Source organism: Silene latifolia, chromosome Y, assembly GCF_048544455.1.
Source record: "Silene latifolia isolate original U9 population chromosome Y, ASM4854445v1, whole genome shotgun sequence".
Lineage (NCBI taxonomy): Eukaryota > Viridiplantae > Streptophyta > Magnoliopsida > Caryophyllales > Caryophyllaceae > Silene > Silene latifolia.
Genome location: NC_133538.1, coordinates 281,653,442 through 281,671,964, shown reverse-complemented (window position 1 = coordinate 281,671,964; position 18,523 = coordinate 281,653,442). Strand labels below are relative to the sequence as shown.

Below are 18,523 nucleotides of genomic sequence, written 5' to 3'. Positions count from 1 at the left end.
CAGTGCTCATCTTCTCACCGCACTCTTCTCACCCCAACATCCGCAAAACTCAATGGATCAACTTGGTCATCTCCCCAATCAAGGATTTCCTTGGACTCGTCGGAATCCAAATCGGACTTCGTTGCTTTGACCAAGCTCGTCATCCACTTCCTCATCTGTCCCATAGCTCAAGCAACCAAGACCACCCCTTGAAATGATTGGCTTCTTTGCGTACCGGAGCAACTTGCACTCACCCTTCCCCAAACCACTCTGCAATATCGAAAATAGACAGATCTTCCTCCAATTTGCTCCCAATTTGGGGCGGAGGTGTTAACACAAAGTAGTAATAGGGATAGGCAATTCGGGAAGCACAAAGTACGATTTCTTTTCAGAAACCGTATTGCAAGTGACCGGCCACATGGGGTCTTTCTTCTTAGCAAAGTGAGTAAAAACGATGGACTGTTTCCCTACTTTAAAGGTCAACGTCCCCGAGCCTACATCTATAACCGCACCAGCGGTGTGTGCGAAATGGTCTACCCAAAATAATAGGAATATGAGCATCCTCGGGTATATCAAGTACAACGAAGTCAACAGGGAAGAAAAACTTCCCTATTTGGACAGAATGTCCTCTAGGACTCCTATTGGGGACCGCAAAACGATCGACCATCTCATCTTTGTCATGCTAGTAATCGCAAACCTAGTGAAATTCAACTTCCTAGCTAGACTCAAAGGCATGACACTTATACTGGCTCCTAGGTCACACAATGCCCTCTCAATTGAGAAGGTACCTATGTTGCAAGGAACAGAGAAACTGCCTGGGTCCTTTAACTTAAGGGGCGTAGTGTGAGACAGATAGGAGCAAGACTCCTCAGTAAGTGCGACAGTGTGCACTGTTTCAAGTGACCGCTTTTTGGATAACAATTGTTTCATAAATTTAGTATAAGCGGGCACTTGGTTAACTAACTCGAGAAAAGGAACCTGTACATTCAGACTACGAATAACATTTTCAAACTTATTAAATGATACCTGTTCCTTTGTCGGCACTAGTCTCTCCGGATATGGGGCTGAAAGAAGTAATTTAGCCCTCTCCTCTAAGTCTCTCGCACCGGCATTAGTGGATTTAGGCTGAAAATCCACTACCTTCTCTTTGTTGCAGCTCGACCCTTCTTCAGACCGTCTCAAATGTGAGCCATTAACCGACATGGGGTCATACCTTGAACTGGGACCGACCCATCAGCACTCGGGTCTTGCCTCAATATTTTCGGAGTTGTCGCATACCAAAACAAATGGTCTCTCAAGTCATTAGGCATTGGGGGACGAATCGAGCACCTTCGACTTCCTCGGTCGATCGACTAGATTGGTCGATCGATCGACCGAGGTTTTCGTGCACAAGATAGCACCGGAAAGTCGGGGACCGGTCGATCGACCATGATGGTCGATCGATCGGTCCTGTCTTTGTTGTTTGAAGTTTCGCCGTTAATCTTCTCGCCATCGTTTTCTTTCAAGCGGTCGATCGACCATGATAGGCGATCGATCGATTTATATCTTCTTTTAGTCGTCTTTATTTTGCCATTATTAACCGACGCCTTTTCTTTCTTCTTCTCGGACCCTTCTTTCGCCACAATGACCCGGCAATAGTAGACCCGCTCCTCAGGGTTATGGCATTCAGAGTCTCTTTTTGCTCGGTCTCATCTTTATCAACAATACCGGCAGAGGCGATGTCGATCAAATGCAGCAATTCTACTCCTAACGCTATTCTTCTACTCCGAGAGTTCAGCCTCTTCTCTTCCCAATTCATCTTTATTAATTTCCGGGCTTACCCTTTCCATAGCAGGCCTTTCAGGGGTCGACCCATTATGACCGCGTATAGCATGCACGGTCTCCAAGTGTTGAAGAGAAGAAAGGTCGGCCATTCGGGAGTGAGTTGATTTAAACCATGTCTGCGCTTTTGGCCGAAATCTCTTGTATCATAGCTTTGAGATCCGCTATCTCGTTAGAGGAAGAGGATTTGCGGAGGTGGCGCAAAAGAATATGAAGGCTCTTGAAAGCCTTGATGATAGTACGGATGGGGCGGCGTATAATGACCTTGTTTATATTGCTGTAAGCATAAACTTGGTCCATAGTTGCTCGGCATACGCCAGAATCATGCCCCTCAAAGACCACATCTCTCACAAAATTCCACCCGCTTTGCTCCAAGAACGGAACATGGTGAATCCTCCCGAAATCTTGCTAATAGGACCTATAGGACCTATCGAAACAACACTAAATAGGAAGGTAAGAACGCCTCAAGGTACTCGCCTTCCCTTGAGGCTAAAGACAGACCAAAATAAAACAACTAAAACTAGCGCTACCTCCCCGGCAACGGCGCCAAAATTTGATACCGTCGTTTAGTATCAAAAATAATATTTATAATTCCGAGCTAAACTAACAGAAGCTAGTGGTAGCACGAGTCGAACCACAGGGAGGAAGGGAATTTCATTGTCTAAATCGGTCTAAGGTAACATGGTGGGGTTTAATTGATTTGTTCTATAGCTAAGAGTAATAAAAGACAATAAAATAAATAACGGATTAAACAGATAAAGAAAGGTACTAGGAGGGTCGGTTCACTATAGTTTCGGCGGCAGCATACTAAACAGGTCTAAATCAAAACACATGAGGCGGGAAATAAAGAGGTCCTCTCGGCCCACTCTTAACAAATAGCATCTTTCGATCTCGCTATAAGTCCCTAATATCACTAATACGACTCTCGTCTCGAAAAGTGACTAATCATCTAAACTTTACCTATCTTTCGATCTCAAAGATAGTTTAGTCATTTTAATTGGTGATCTAACAACTGTCCCTATCTCTCGATCTAATGGGTCAGTCAAATCCTAAACATTCAACTAGTCGTGTGCACTCGATTCGTCGAATTAAGAATTAAAACAATTAAAACGAAGGTAAACCTCACGTGGTCGATCGATCGACCATGTATGGCGGTCGATCGACTGACATGCGAATTCAGTCCGTGTTCATTATTTTGCCGCCTACACTATAATTCCCCTACATCCTAGCACGAACTATTTAGCTACTCATGGCAATGATGAAAACTATGACAACATTAAAGATTAAGACTAAGGAATTCATGCTTGAATTAACGATATAAAGAAATTGCATAAGATGATAATTACGGCTTTCGGGAAACTAACTAGCAAATCTATCTCTACGAATGCAATAAAGATGAACTGAATTAAGAACAAGGAAATACCGAAATTGCAGAGGAACGATTAAGAACAAGAACAAAATTCCGATGCTCACAATATCTCCGAACCCTAATTATTGATAAACTAAATTGAATATGAAAAACTCGTTAAAAAACTGAGATGATGGACTTGATGTTCTAGGTTACGTTATATAGAAAGTGTACGTAACATTATTCCTAAACCTAACATAGCTTTGGGCTTCAAGTTTCTCGATCTATTGTTTTGCGTCGGACCGTTGTTCATCGATCGACCATAATCATCAGTCGATCGACCAACCTATACTGAACAGTAGCTTCGATCTCGTGCTCTGGTCGATCGACCATAAGCATCGTCGATCGACCAAGGTTCTTTGTCAGACAAAGAGTGCATTCTGACGAATTCTGCAGGCAAGACCGATCTTAAAACAGCTGCCATTTCTTCGTTCCTTGATCAAATCAGGCGTTCTATGCGGCGTTGGAAATCTAAGAGGATAAGCTTTCACCTCCAACTGGAATTACTCGATTATCAGGTCTAGAACTAGAGATATAGCCATCTGAAGCAGGCTGCAATGTCGAGTAGCACTTCTTCGCTTGTTAAACTCGTACGCACCCATGCTTTTGCTATCTTTAGGCCTTGAAACGCGCACCAAGCTCATTCCTCGAGTCAATACTTCATGTCAAATGCAATTTTAATTACTTAGGGACGGATTTGGCTCGATTTCCGCTCAATTCTTCATATTTCTGCAATAATAGACAAAAACACAAAAGTAGAGGAAAATAGGGAAATAATGGCATATATTGCACATTTGAGCTCTGAAATGCGTGTAGAATAAAGTGTGAAACATCATATTTTAGACACGCATCACCTTGGCTCCGCCTTACTGCAGTCACTGGTTTGTCTGAAACTGATAGAACCAGACATCTCACTCTTTTGGGCTTGGAGTGGTCCACCCATATCTACCCGGACCGTGTTCTTCGACAAGCTGGTCGTTAGCAACGGATTCCCGCCTTTGAGCCGGTTTGCGGCCAAGTCAAAGAAGTGACTCTTGCGAGGTGCTACGCATGGTTGGAGTCTTGGACTCGGAGGACTATTTTGCATATTTCTGAGCCATTTGCTTCTAGTTGGGTGTCACCTTCTTATTTGCAGTGGACTATTGAGCTTTCTTTCAAGGGCCGAAGGAAACTTTACAAGGGTAAAGCCATTGACTACAAATACCACAAGAAAGGCGAAAAGAACCGAGAATTCTTTACTGGAATGACCCTGATTTTATCTAGGTCCGAAACAGAGACTGACTCGACTCCTAGGACTGACTCTTTGGTTTCAGATGTGTGGAAGAGGGTAGGCTCACCGAGGAATGAAAGTGAGATGACACTTGCAGAAAAACTTGGTCCTTGACCTAGTGTAAAAGACAAATTGGGCCCTCGTGATGAATTGATGATCCCTCCGAAGAAAAGAGCCCGGGTGATGATGGGTGAGACTTCGTCTCGTCGTGATGGGGCGTGCAGCCCGGCTGAGGGTGGCAAAGAGTAGTCTTTGACATTACTATTTACTATTACTGTTACTGTTTGTGTGCTTTCCTTTTTTAGTTGTGTGTGATCGGCTTTGCTCGGAATAAAATATTGTAACGGGCTTCTCCCGGAATTTAGAATAAATAAAAACTTATTATTTTTTAGAATCCCCAGTTTTTTGCATCAAAAATTTCATTTTTGTTTTACATATTTTTGTTATACTCTTGACTAAGAGTTGCCTACGTATCTACTTTGCAACAGAATCAAACCGAGTCCGTAGTTCTCACATAAAACATTTCATGCAGTGTTGACGAATAAACTCACAACTTATTCTAAAAACATTTACAATTCAAAAATTATTTCATAACATTTGAGAATGAGGCTATCAAGGGTAGTATTTCTTCAGCTGGTCCAAATTCGTAGGATTTGTGAAGTAATTCCCATCTAAATATGTTAACCGCACAGCGCCTCCTGACAAAATCTTCTTTACCAAATAAGGGCCTGCCCAATTTGGTTTAAACTTACCCCTCGAGTCAATGGGTAACAAAGCTCTGACCGACTTGAGAACCAGATCGCCCTCACTAATTCCCCTTGGTTTCACCTTTTTTGTTGAAAGCTCTCTCTATCCTTTTCTAGTAGAGTTGAACGTGGTATAATGCATTCAAACGCCACTCATCGAGCATGACTAGTGAATCATACCTTGCTTGAACCCAATCTGCTTCGGGAACCTGGCTTTCCTGTAGGATCCTTAGAGATGGTACTTCTAGCTCAACTGGTTGAACCGCTTCCATTCCATATACCAAGTAATACGGGGTTGCTCCCGTGGCAGTTCTGATTGTAGTTCTATACCCTCATAATGTGAATGGTATCTTCTCTGGCCACTCCCTATAGTTTTCAGTAATCTTCCTCAAAATGACTGTAACTATTTTATTATCAGCCTTTACCGCACCTTTTGTCTATGGTCAGTATGGTGATGACTTGTGATGTTTGATTTCATACTTTCAAGTATAACTGCAGCCTCAACTTGAAAATGAGTTCCATGATCGCTGATGAACTCATGTGGTTCTCCGTACCGTCAAAAGATGTAATTCTGAATGAATTGTGCTACTTGCTTCGCTTTTAGCACTTTGTAAGACTTAGCCTCTACCCACTTCATGAAGTAGTCGATTGCAACAAGGATAAAACAGTGCCCTCCAGTTCCTGATGGGTTTACTTTTCTAATAATGTTGATTCCCCAGGTTGAAAATGGCCAAGGCGACATCATGATGTATAACATAGAAGGTGCCACATGTTATACATTTACGAATATCTGAAAATTGTGATAGTGCTTGACATACTTGCAACAATTTGTTTCCATCGTTGCCCAATAATAACCAAGCCTTATGATCTTACGGACTAACATATGGGCATTCATGTGTAACCCACATTCACCGTCATGGACCTTCTCCAAAACCTTTTCAGGTGTCGGTTTATCGATGCATCGCAACAAAACACCTTGAGTTGTCTTTTTGTATAATTTCCCATCGTTGGTCTTGATTAATTGGGCAGATAACATACGCAGAGCGCGCTTCCTACGCGTGTCAAGGTCGAGAGGATACTCTCCTATTTCCTTGAATTTCAAAATGGCTTTGTACCAGGGTTCGGTTTCACCTTCCTCGGCATCATCGATTGCATTTACATAGGTAGGTGATGATCTTCGTTCGACACATATTGGCATATTTTCTATGTGGTCGAGAATGTTTATCAGGGCAGCAAGCTTGGACAACGCATCTGCAAACTGATTTTCTTTTCTCGGGAGGTGAACATATCGAATATCCTCGAAGTACTTCTCCAATTCTTCGATTTTGGTTTGATATAGGGCCAAACTTTGGCTCTTAATTTTCCGTGACCCACCCACTTGATTGATCATAAGGGACGATTCTCCATGTACTAACAACTTCTTCACACCCAAGTTAAGAGCACTGCGTAAACCAAGCAAAGATGCTTCATATTCGGCGGCGGAGTTTGTGACATTGAAATCCAGCTTGATGGACACAGGCACGTGTTCACCTGTTGGCGAGATAAGAAGAATGCCCACTCCATATCCCATATAGTTCGATGCTCCATCGAAATATAAATCCCATACGTCATTCTTGACGTGAACCACGTCTTCGTCAAGAAATGACCAAGTGTCGTTGACTTTTGTTTCTTCGATTGGATTGTCGGCGAAGAAATTGGCAACCGCCCTTCCCTTGATCACTTTCAAAGGTACATATTTTAGATTGAACTCTGATAACATGAGGGTCCATCTCGACATTCTTCCATTTAGCACTGGTTTTTCAAACAAATACTTGATCGCATCAATTTTGGAGTAGACACTCACACTGTAGCTAGGCATGTAATGTCTTAATTTCTTCGTCGCCCAGACTAGGGCCAAACACGTCTTTTCAAGAGGTTTATACTTTACTTCATATTCTAAGAACTTTTTACTGATGTAGTAAATAGCTCTTTCTTCTTTGTCAACTGTTTGGGCTAACATAGCCCCCATCGTTGTATCCGTAACAGTTAGATATAGTGATAATGGCAGCCTGGCTATTGGTGGGCTTAAAACTGGTGGAGAGGATAAAACTTCCTTTATTTTATCGAACGCGGCCTGATATTGGTCGTCCCATATAATGTGTTCCCCGACCTTTAGTTTCTTAAAGATCGGCTCACATATCATCGTCAACTTCACGACGAAACGACTTATGTATTGAACTCTTCCCAAGAAACCTCGAATATCTTTCTCGGTCTCGGGATGGGGCATTTCCATAATGGCTTTTATCTTTGATGGGTCTACTTCAATGCCACGGTGGCTAACAATATGACCCAACAGTTTGCCAGAGGTGACCCCGAAAGCACACTTCTGCGGATTCAGTCTCATGTTGTACTTTCGCAATCTTTCAAAGAATTTTCGTAGCGCCCCAAGATGGCCACTATGTTCCTTTGACTTTACTATAATGTCATCGACATAAAATTTAACTTCTTTGTGCATCATATCATGTAGCAACATCGTTGCCGTTCTCTGGTACGTCGCCCCGGCATTTATCAAACCGAAAGGCATTACTGTGTAACAATAGGTTCCCCATTGTGACGTAAACGTTGTCTTATGCATGTCTTCCTCGGCCATCTTAATCTGATTGTAACCGGCATATCCATCTATGAAGGACAATAATGAATGATTTGCGGTCTTGTCAACCAAGACATCAATGTGAGGTAATGGAAAGTCGTCCTTCGAACTAGCTTTGTTCAGATCCTGAAAGTCCACGCACACGCGAACCTTATCATATTTTTTTGGTACTGGCACTACATTGGCGACCCAATCCCAATACTCTGACACTTTGATGAACCTGGCTTTGAGTTGTTTATCAATTTCTTCCTTGACCTTTAAAAACCACTCGAACACATTCTGCGTAGCTTGTTCTTTACTGGTTTGAACCCTGGTTTGATCGGGATCCTGTGCTCTGCAATTTCCCCATCAATTCCCGGCATGTCTTTGTAATACCATGCGAAAACATCTTTAAACTCAATCAGCAGGTCAATGAACCCTTGTCTCTCTACGGGATCTAAGGTAGTTCCTATCTTAAGCTCCTGTGGTTCTAGGGTGGTTCCCACATTGATAGTTTCAGTATCTCCGATCACCAAGTTTCTTTGGTCATATTCTTCTAACCCTCTAACTAATTGTGGATGTGGTTCTACCTCTTCTTCTTCTTCTTCTTCTTCTTCAACTTGTTCGCCTTCGGCCTCATCCTCAATGTCACTACTAAAACAATTATTTTCAAAAATTGAATTGCAATATAAATAAAACAAGTCGTAGGCAAACTGTTTCCTCTTATTTTTATTAATTTAAAACTGCGCGAAATGCGCTAACATTTTAGCCAACTGATCGGAGGTCAATTGCGAGACAACAGAGGTACTCGAGACAGGCCCCAAGATTCCAGAATTAGAAAGGGGTGCATTGAAAGGAAAGACTTGGGAGGGGGTGGCTTCGACACCTGACTCCTTAGACTCAAAATTAGGACTCTTGTCAGACTCGGACTCAGACTCAGACTCAGACTCGGAACCATCATCCAGCTTGAACATTTCTTCTTCTCCCGTAGACAACTTGAAGAGGAGTCCCCTATTGTCGGTCCATTTAACAGTTTTCCGCCATCCAGAGATAGTCCTCTTAGGATCTACATTAGTGATCAGGGTAGATGGATTGAACCTGTCACTTCGAAGGATCATGTTAACCAACTCTTCGCTCGGTGTTACCCTCTTTCTTTCTTCTCCGACCAGGAGACCCAATGCCCTCCCATCTTCGATAGGGGTCGAATCGTTCCTTTCTAGTACAACGGCAAGCACGTCTTCGGGGATGTAGTAACAGTCTTGGAATATTTCAATTCCAGGAACCATCCGTTTATTCTTCCAGTCATAAATGGGTTTGGGAAAGTCCAAACATGGTTCATCTTCTCCGGCCCTCATGAAATACCCATTTAGCATTAATAGGTATGGCTCCATTTTGATTTCTTGGCCTTCGACCGATTTCTTCTTCTTTGTCAAAAGATCTTTTTCAACGGGCTCAAATCCAAGCCAAAATGTTGTCCTTTCAGGACTGCCAGTTTTAGCACAAACGTGTCCTCCCTTCGGGGGTACATAGAAAAACCGAAGTACTTTACCGTTTTGAGGATTGTCTCACAAACGTGACTTACCATGTATAAGTCCATGTTTCTTATCTCGGGGTTGGATTCGATCATGCTTATGACTTCAAAACCACAAGTATCATTAGCGGTTTCGAGACTCAATTCGGAGATGACATCCCCTCCGGCTACCACGACCGAATTAGTATTGACCTTTGTCCCTAGACTAGACTCCTTGAGAATCATGGTAAACCGACTGTCCTAGCTGCTTCTCTCTATTGGGTAAATTCGTTAAGTTTCTACTTTATTTCTCTTTACTCTCTTTTTCTCTTAATCTCTGTAGATTAGAACAAATCATTAAAACCCCCAAGAACTAGTTACTTAGATGGACTTAGTTTAGCATACATTTTCCCATCTCCCTGTGGATTCGATACCCGACTGCCTCTACTGCACTTATTAGACACCAGTTGGTTTTATTTTTGATAGGGTTGCGACAGCCGTGACAAAATTTGGCGCCGTTGCCGGGGAGTTGGCATAATTTTGTTGCTTTATTTTAAGTTTGTCTCTTGTCTGAGGGAATTTATTCCTTGAGACTGATCTTATATTTTTCTAGTGCTTTAATAGTGTTGCAGGAAATCTGTCCTAGAAGAGGACATTGTCATACCTACCATTCTATCAACTCTGCTTGCTAAGATGCCGAATATCGCCAGTCACTCAGAACCTACGGTGGATTCTCTGCCTAAAGGTTTCCTGTTTCCTACTACAGACGCGGGCACCTTTTGGATTCATCCATCCTACATAAAACTGGTTGAGACAAAATCTCTTCAAAGGGGTACTTGGCGAGGATCCATGTAAACATATAGAGTTGTTTACGGAGTATTGCTCTACCATTCCTTTATCTGCTAGGGTGACACAGGATAGGGTCAAGGGAGTCCATTTCTCTTTTTCTTTCACTGATGACGCCCGGGAATGGTGGAGAGACTTGGATAGGGAAGCTGCTGGGGTTACTGACTGGAATTCCCTAGCTTTAGCCTTTTACAGACGGCATTTTCCACCACAGCGCACCAATGCGCTAAGAGGCCAAATCACCACTTTTACACAATTGGCCACTGAAGATTTGAATGAAGCTTGGACTAGGTTCAAGATGTTGGTTTGCTATGTACCTCACCATGGTTTCCAACGATGGTTCTTATGCACCCAATTTTACAATGGGTTGTATGATAATCAGAAAGCCGTGTTGGTTAGTGCAGCCAAAGGGAGATTTCAGAAAAATGTCGAAGATGATAAGGGATGGCGTCTTATTGAGGAAATGGACATTCATGTAGCCGAATATGGAAATCCCAGAGGAGGTAGAGTAAGCGAATCTTTAGTGGCTGAAGTGGAAAGCCCTAGTGGAAGGTTTGATGATACGGAGATTCTACAAACTTCGGGTGCACATGAGCAAGTCCATGCTATGATTGAGCAAGAGGTAATTTGTGGTAGATGTGGTACAGAAGGACACGATCCTATTACTTGCATGGAGCATGTAGAGCGAGTCCGTGCTTATCAACAATTCAAGCAAGGAGTTTCGTTCTCTAAACTTTATGAAGACTTGACCATGCCAAGTGCCTCTAGTCCTCCTAATCCAATGCCACAACAAGACGGTTTATCTTCTACAAATATGGAAATTGCGGAGTTGAAGTCCTTGGTGCTATACTTAGCACTTCAACTTGAAAGGAAGTCGGACGAAGCTGAAAATTCCATAGAAAAGTTGCAACATCAAGTCGCGCAACTTACATCCGAGCAATTCAGTCAAGTGAATCACTCACCTCATTGTGACCGATAAATGCGATCAATCTCCGCAGTGGTCTTACCTATGATGGACCGAAAATGCCGGAAAATGATAATATAACTGTTGACGAAATTCCGGAAATTGTTTTGGAGGAATTAATCGAAGATGCCCCTGCTGAGCATCATCAAATCACTCGATCGAGTGATAATTCTTCTCGATCGAATGATCTGTCCTCCGAAAATACTCGATCGACTAATCCAAGCATTCGACCAAATGGTGCTCATTCTGATATTCTAGATCGAGAAGATTGTGGTACTCGATCGAGTGGTTTGTCCACCCAAAACCTTCGATCAAGTAACCTAGACCTTCAATCGGTTTGTGCCAAATATGATGTTCTCAATCGAGAGGTATGAATTCATCGATCGAGTAATTTACCTGAAGAAAATGCTCGATCGAGTAGAAATAGTACTCGATCGAGTACTTATACCAGCGGAGGTTCTGTTTTGAAGCCTAATCCTGCAGTTGCGTCATCTTCCCCTGCTACGGAGATGCCACACTTAGACAAAGGTAAAGAGAAAGTCGCAGATCCACTTATTTTTACCAGAATTCCTTCTCCGGGACGTCTAAAAGATGCTAAGGTCGAGCAACAGTACGGTAAATTCGTGGACGCGGTCAAGAACCTTTAGGTAACCATTCCTTTTACTGTACTAATTACCCAGGTACCTACTTACGCAAAATTTATGAAATATATTTTGACACGTAAGAGAGAGCTTAGTGAATTCAAGATTGTTGCATTTATAGAAGAGTCTAGTAATTTACTTCTCAATAAAACTCCACCTAAAATGAAAGACCCAGGTAGTTTCTCTATTACCTGTACTATAGGAAATGAAGTGATAGATAAGGCTCTCTATGATTTAGGACCCTAAGGTATCCTAGAGGTCGTGCCTGTTAAAGTAGGCAAGTTCTTTATACCAGTGGACTTCATTGTTTTAGACATAGCTGAGGATACCCGGACCCCAATTATATTAGGAAGACCATTCTTATGTATAGCTGGGGCTATTGTTGATGTCAAACAAGGGCGTTTGACTCTTGCAGTAGGGGATGACGACATCACTTTCAGTTTGCCTAGTACACTTGCCAGACCAATGATAGAGGATACTTGTTATTCAGTTGATATCGTTGATGAGTCTGTTTATGAGTTCTGGACGGTTTCCTTGATCAAGGATCCACTAGAAGCTTTGATATTGCTAGATGAGTGTGCAGATAATCAGGAGAACAATGATGCTGTGTTGGATTTGCTTGAAGCTGCATTAGATGAGCGTGAACTCACCGACGCTTAAGGAGAGAGGGTAGAACAATTGGTAAATACTCTCTGCGCTATGGAGCTAAAGGTACCCGAGCGTAAGCCTCTTCCTTCTCATCTTAAATATGCATTTTTAGATGATACAGAGCAATATCCAGTCATTAGTAGTGCTAAATTGGATGATGATCAGCTGGCCGCTTTGTTAGCTGTTCTTAAGAAAAAGAGGCGGGCAATGGGTTATTCATTGGATGACATTAAGGGCATCAGTCCTGATATTTGTATGCACAGAATTGAGCTCAAAGAAGATCATAAACCTTGCAGACAAGGTCAGCGCAAACTGAACCAGAAGATGCAGGATGTTGTGATGGCTGAGGTAATGAAGCTACTTGATGCAGGTATTATCTACTCTGTTAGTCATTCTAAGTGGGTGAGTCCAGTTCAGGTGGTTCCTAAGAAAGGAGGAACTACTATGGTCAAGAATGATAAAAATGAATTGATACCTACTAGAGTAGTAACTGGTTGGCGGATGTGCATAGATTACAGACAGCTAAATGCCGCCACAAAGAAATATCACTTTCCCCTTCCTTTCATTAATCAGATGGTAGAAAAGTTAGCTTCTCATAAATTTTTCTGTTATTTAGATGGATACTCAGGGTTCTTTCATATCCCTATTCATCCGGATGATCAAGAAAAGACTACTTTTACTTGCCCTCAAGGTGTTTTTGCTTATCGCAGGATGCCTTTTGGTTTGTGTAATGCCCTTGCCACTTTTCAAAGGTGCGTGATAGGGATATTTTCTGAGTATATAGAGTCTATTATGGAGGTCTTTATGAACGATTTTAGTGTCTATGGAAGTGATTTTGCTAAATGTCTGTCGAACCTTGATAAAGTGTTGCAGCGCTGCATTAAGGTTAATCTTGTGCTTAACTGGGAGAAGTGCCATTTTATGGTCAATGAGGGAGTTGTCTTAGGGCACTTGGTTTCTGACAGGGGCATTGAGATTGACAAAGCAAAGGTGCAAGTGATTCACCAATTGCCTCCTCCTGTTAATGTTAAAGGAGTGAGGAGTTTCCTTGGTCATGCCGGCTTTTATCGCCGGTTCATTAAGGATTTTTCAAAAATTGCTAAACCACTTACACAGATTTTGCTTAAGGATGCCCCCTTTGTATTTACTGATGAATGTGTTTCTGCTTTTAACAGGTTAAAGCAGGCCTTGATTTCAGCACCAATTATCCAGCCTCCTAACTGGGAGCTGCCATTTGAGATTATATGCGATACTAGTGATTATGCACTAGGAGCGGTGTTAGGCCAGCGGAGAGACAAAGCTTTGAGTGCAATTTACTATGCGAGCCGAATTATGGATGAGGCTCAAGTGAAGTACACCACTACTGAGAAGGAGCTGTTAGCTGTGGTTTATGCGCTGGAGAAATTTCGTTCTTATTTAATAGGGTCAGAAGTCACTGTTTTTACTAACCATGCAGCGCTGAGATACCTTCTTGCTAAGAAGGAAGCTAAACCACGACTGCTGAGATGGATACTTCTTCTCCAGGAATTTGATCTGCAGATCAAGGATAAGAAGGGTGCAGAGAATGTAGTAGCTAATCATCTATCGCGATTATCGCAGCAGAAGGGAGAGGATTCCTTACCTATTGATGCTTCTTTTCCCGATGATTCCTTATTTGCTGTTCTTACTAATACTAACCATGATCCATGGTATGCAGATTTGGCTAAATATGTTGTCAGTGGCGAGCTGCCATCTGACCTGTCTTATCAACAGAGGAAGAGATTTCTTTATAATGCTAAGCAGTACTTTTGGGATGATCCTTATTTATTTAAGGAGTGTGCAAACGGTCTCTACAGACGGTGTATTCCACATTGGGAGACCAAAGCAATCTTAGAAGGCTGTCATTCATCCTCTTATGGTGGTTAACACGGTCAGTCGCGAACCATGGCTAAGGTACTTCAATTTGGTTTTTACTGGCCTATTTATTTGCCGATGCTAAAGTGTTTGTTTCACCTTGTGATGCTTGTCAACGCTCTGGGAATATATCTAAGAGACATGAGATGCCACAGAATGGAATTCTGGAGGTCGAGGTTTTTGATGTCTGGGGCATTGATTTCCAAGGACCATTCCCATCTAGTAAAGGTAACGGGTATATTTTGGTAGCTTTAGATTATGTGTCTAAATGGGTGGAAGCCATTGCTTCACCCAACTGTGATGCCAAGACCGTAATTAAAATGTTCAAAAAGATCATATTTCCCCAATTTGGTGTCCCTAGGGTCGTCATTAGTGATGGGGGAATGAACTATAAAGAAAAGAAATTCACATCTATATTGTCTAAAATCGGTGTCCAACATTGTCGTGGTTTGGGGTATCATCCCCAAACTAGTGGGCAGGTTGAGGTCTCTAATAGGGAACTAAAAGATATTTTGGCTAAGGTAGTTTCTAAATCACGGAAGGACTAGAATCTAAAATTAGATGACACATTATGGGCTTATCGGACTGCCTTTAAAACACCGATTGGTGCATCACCATATCGGTTGGTTTATGGGAAGTCCTGTCATTCACCTGTTGAACTAGAATGTAAGGTTTGGTGGGCTATTCGTGAATTAAACTATGATCCTAAGCTGTGCGGTCAGAATCGTTTATTGCAGCTAGATGAGCTGGAAGAGTTTAGGCTAAAAGCCTATGATAGCTCGCGCATTTACTTAGAGAAAATGAAGAGATGGCACGACAAACGGATCATACCTCGAGAATTCCATGTCGGGCAGAAGGTATTGTTGTTCAATGCCCGACTGCGCTTATTTCCTGGTAAGCTGAAGTCCAGGTGGAGTGGCCCTTATACAGTGACTGCTGTCACCAAATTTGGGTCCATTGAATTAGAAAGTTCCGAGGGTAAAAGGTTTAAAGTCAACGGCCAATATGTGAAGCATTACTATGAAGCAAACGAATTGGTTGGCAGAGTTGAAGTTCTCTACTTCGACAATCCTGATGAGCCAGATAACTAAAGCTAAAAGGTCGTGCGAGACCTCTTAAACCTATGCTATCCGAGAGGCAACCCGACTTGTATTTTGTTGAAATTTTGTTTAAACTTTTTAAATTGTTTTTGTGTGCTTTCGATGCTAGTTTTGCGAACAATAGGATGAACATTTAAGCTATCCTGTTAGTTCCATAGAATTTTTGTTGGGTTTTGCAGGATTCTCATGTGAACTATTCGATCAAGAGCTTTATTTACTCAATCGAACGTTTTTGCTGCTCATTCTCCTCGATCGAACACCCTTTCCCTTCGATTGAATGTTTGCAAAACAAGCCTTTTGGATCGATAGCTATTCCTCTTCGATCGAGAACTTCTGACACCCAAACTACCCGATCGTGCCCTTCTGCCCTTTCGATCGAGTGTTGTTGATATGTCTCGCGTACTACGATGTCACAAGGCTAATTATTACTTCCCATGTTGCTGGTCGGTTTGGGGAGGACCCTACTTCACGCCTATATTGTATGTTTTCCGAGTCCCATCCTCCTTTTCTCTTAAGTTTGCATTCCTTTCCCTATTTTTGGTACAATGAGGGCATTTTACGGTTTGATTTGGGGAGGTATGCATCCATATCCGTATTTGCATGATGTTGTTTTATTGCATTTCCGTTTGCACGTTTATTTATTTTCGCATGCATTGTTGTTTTTCATTCAAAAAATCGTATAAAATTAAAAAAAAAATCACGTTTACTTTTGCTTTTAGGTTGAGTCAGAACGTTGAACATTTATGCTACTTTGAGTCTTTTACCCTTCCCTTGCATATTCTTAACATTTTGTTGGCATGGTAATGTGCATAATCTACGAGTTTTTTGGTTTAAACTTTTCTGAACTAATAGACTTGACTCTTTTATTGGCAAGCTACATATACATTCTAAGGTTTAGAGCTTGATAAACTGGTGACATTTATGACCAGTTTCATATAGGATGTGAGTAGTACTCTCTATAAGGCATATAACATCAATTTGCACGTGCATGACGCTCTTTTCTTGGTACCTGTATGCATTCGGTTTACGGTGGTGACACACGTGGAGAGGTAACTTACAATCCCTTCTTTCATTACTACCCATAAACTTCACAATAGCCAAATTTGCCTTTTTGACCCTATAACTACATCCAAACTTAGCCTGCCCTGTCAAGCTAGTTCCAATGGTTTTTGCGGGTATGCTGTTATCCTTGTCTATTTGGCTCGCTCTGAAAGATTTGAAGTTGGTGGTTCGAATGGAAGAAGTGTATTGAGAAAATGAAAAAAAGATTGGAAAAGAAATATGAAAGAAAGAAAAATGATTAAAGGAAAAAATTATGAAAAAAAGACCGTTGAATAATACTCCCATGCTTATCATTACTTTTTATGGGGAGTCCCTTGTAGATGTGAGTGATGTTCTGCCACAATGGCACAGTTTTGTTTTTGTATTGAGTAGCGAAGCGGAAAGAGTTTACTATTTGGTTATGGTTATACTAGCTTGGCTTTACCTCCACTTATCCGAATTCATTTTGCCCCTTCTTACCCAATTGCCTCACCTCACATTATATGTAAGTCCTCGGCGTGTGTCTCGGTCCTGATTGGTTGGAATGCATATGTACGGTCGGTAGAAATTGGTTTCATGTCAGCTGCATGCATGTTCTTATAGGTCGAGTTAGGTGAGTATCTCTACTTCTTTCTATCTCATACCAATATACTCACTTTGTGCTTAATATGTGTGATGAGTGACCCGTGAGAGTCCGATGTATACGAGTCTTGCAAGGTCGACGGTTCAATAGTTTGAAGCATTGATTTAACTTGTTTGCACTTGCTTATCGCCACTCTGTTAGTTGTTGCATTAAATTGATTTGGGTGGACAATTTGTAGTTGATGAGGTTGTCCTATTCTGTTAGTTTTCTTTAGTTGTATTCATAGTTTGCTTGGGGACAAGCAAAGGTTTGGTTTGGGAAGGTTTGATGCGTCTATTTTATATAAGGTTCTTACCCTATATTTACACGCATTTCTATATTATTTATGTGGCATTTAGCTACAAATGTCCCCCGAATAGTCTACTTTGGTTTGTCTTGTATTAATTGCAGATATGAACTGGAAAGAGCGAAATCAAGCCTGAACCTGTCCCAACCGCATGCATTTTGGAGAAGGAAGGAACGAAGCTTGGAATCTGTCACTTAGAGATGCGTGAAGTGGCTTTGGAAGGTATTCAAGAGTTCACCAGTGCTAATATAGCTCGATCAACCAAATTTGCTGCTGTTTTTGGTCGATCGAATGCTTTATGCTGCTGGAGTCCCTCGATCGAATTCTATCTTTACTCGATCGAAATAGCTTTTTAATTTGTTGAAGTCCTCGATCGAGTACTCTTGATGCTCGATCGAGAGGTTTGCTGAGTTTTACCCTCGATCGAGTGGTTTCATTTCACTCGATCGAGAGATTTGGCCTTTTATGCGTATTTTAGTTAAACTTTGGATATTCTTTTAGTAATTAGCAATAAATAGAAGAAGTGACGGCAGTCATAAGGATCTTCTTCTTTTCCCTTTCTCTTGCTCTCTCTCTCTCTTAGAATTTTAGACTGAAAACCTAATTCTCCATCGCTACTCTCTTATATTTGGTATTATGTACTCTTTATTTCAATTAATTACTTTTGCCTTATTGTTCTTGTTCTTTTAATCTCTTTGCCCTTTTAATTCTCTCCTTAGATTATTATCTATCGATTTGTTATTATGTTTAATCCTCTTAGTTTATTTGTTGTTGTTGTTTATTCAATAATTATGCATAGCTAATCTCCTATGCTAGGACAAAGGGGAGCCATGATTGTAACACCCCCATACTCCAAGTGCCTTACCAGGACCACTCAGGTAAAAGGATGCTACCATCTCGGTTACCCGAGGCATGATATTCATAAGACAATAACGAAATAACTTAAATGATATAACTTTAGTGAAAAGTACAACTGAAACCAAATCCCAAAAATACGGGTACAAGTTCTTAAAACCAACTGTCTACTGAAATACTGAAATGTCATAAAACTAAAAGACTACAGCGGATAACTTCTACCGTTAGACGGTGGCACATCCCAGCTATCCCAGTACTCGACTC

At 41.6% G+C, this 18,523-nt stretch overlaps 1 protein-coding gene across 1 annotated transcript; it reads right to left on the bottom strand.

Moving 5' to 3' along the window:
- Window positions 1-5,996: 5,996 nt before the first annotated feature.
- Window positions 5,997-7,082, bottom strand: LOC141630804 (uncharacterized). Its single transcript, XM_074443557.1, has one exon. The coding sequence runs from the start codon at window positions 7,080-7,082 to the stop codon at window positions 5,997-5,999; it is 1,086 nt and encodes a 361-aa protein (XP_074299658.1).
- Window positions 7,083-18,523: the final 11,441 nt, after the last annotated feature.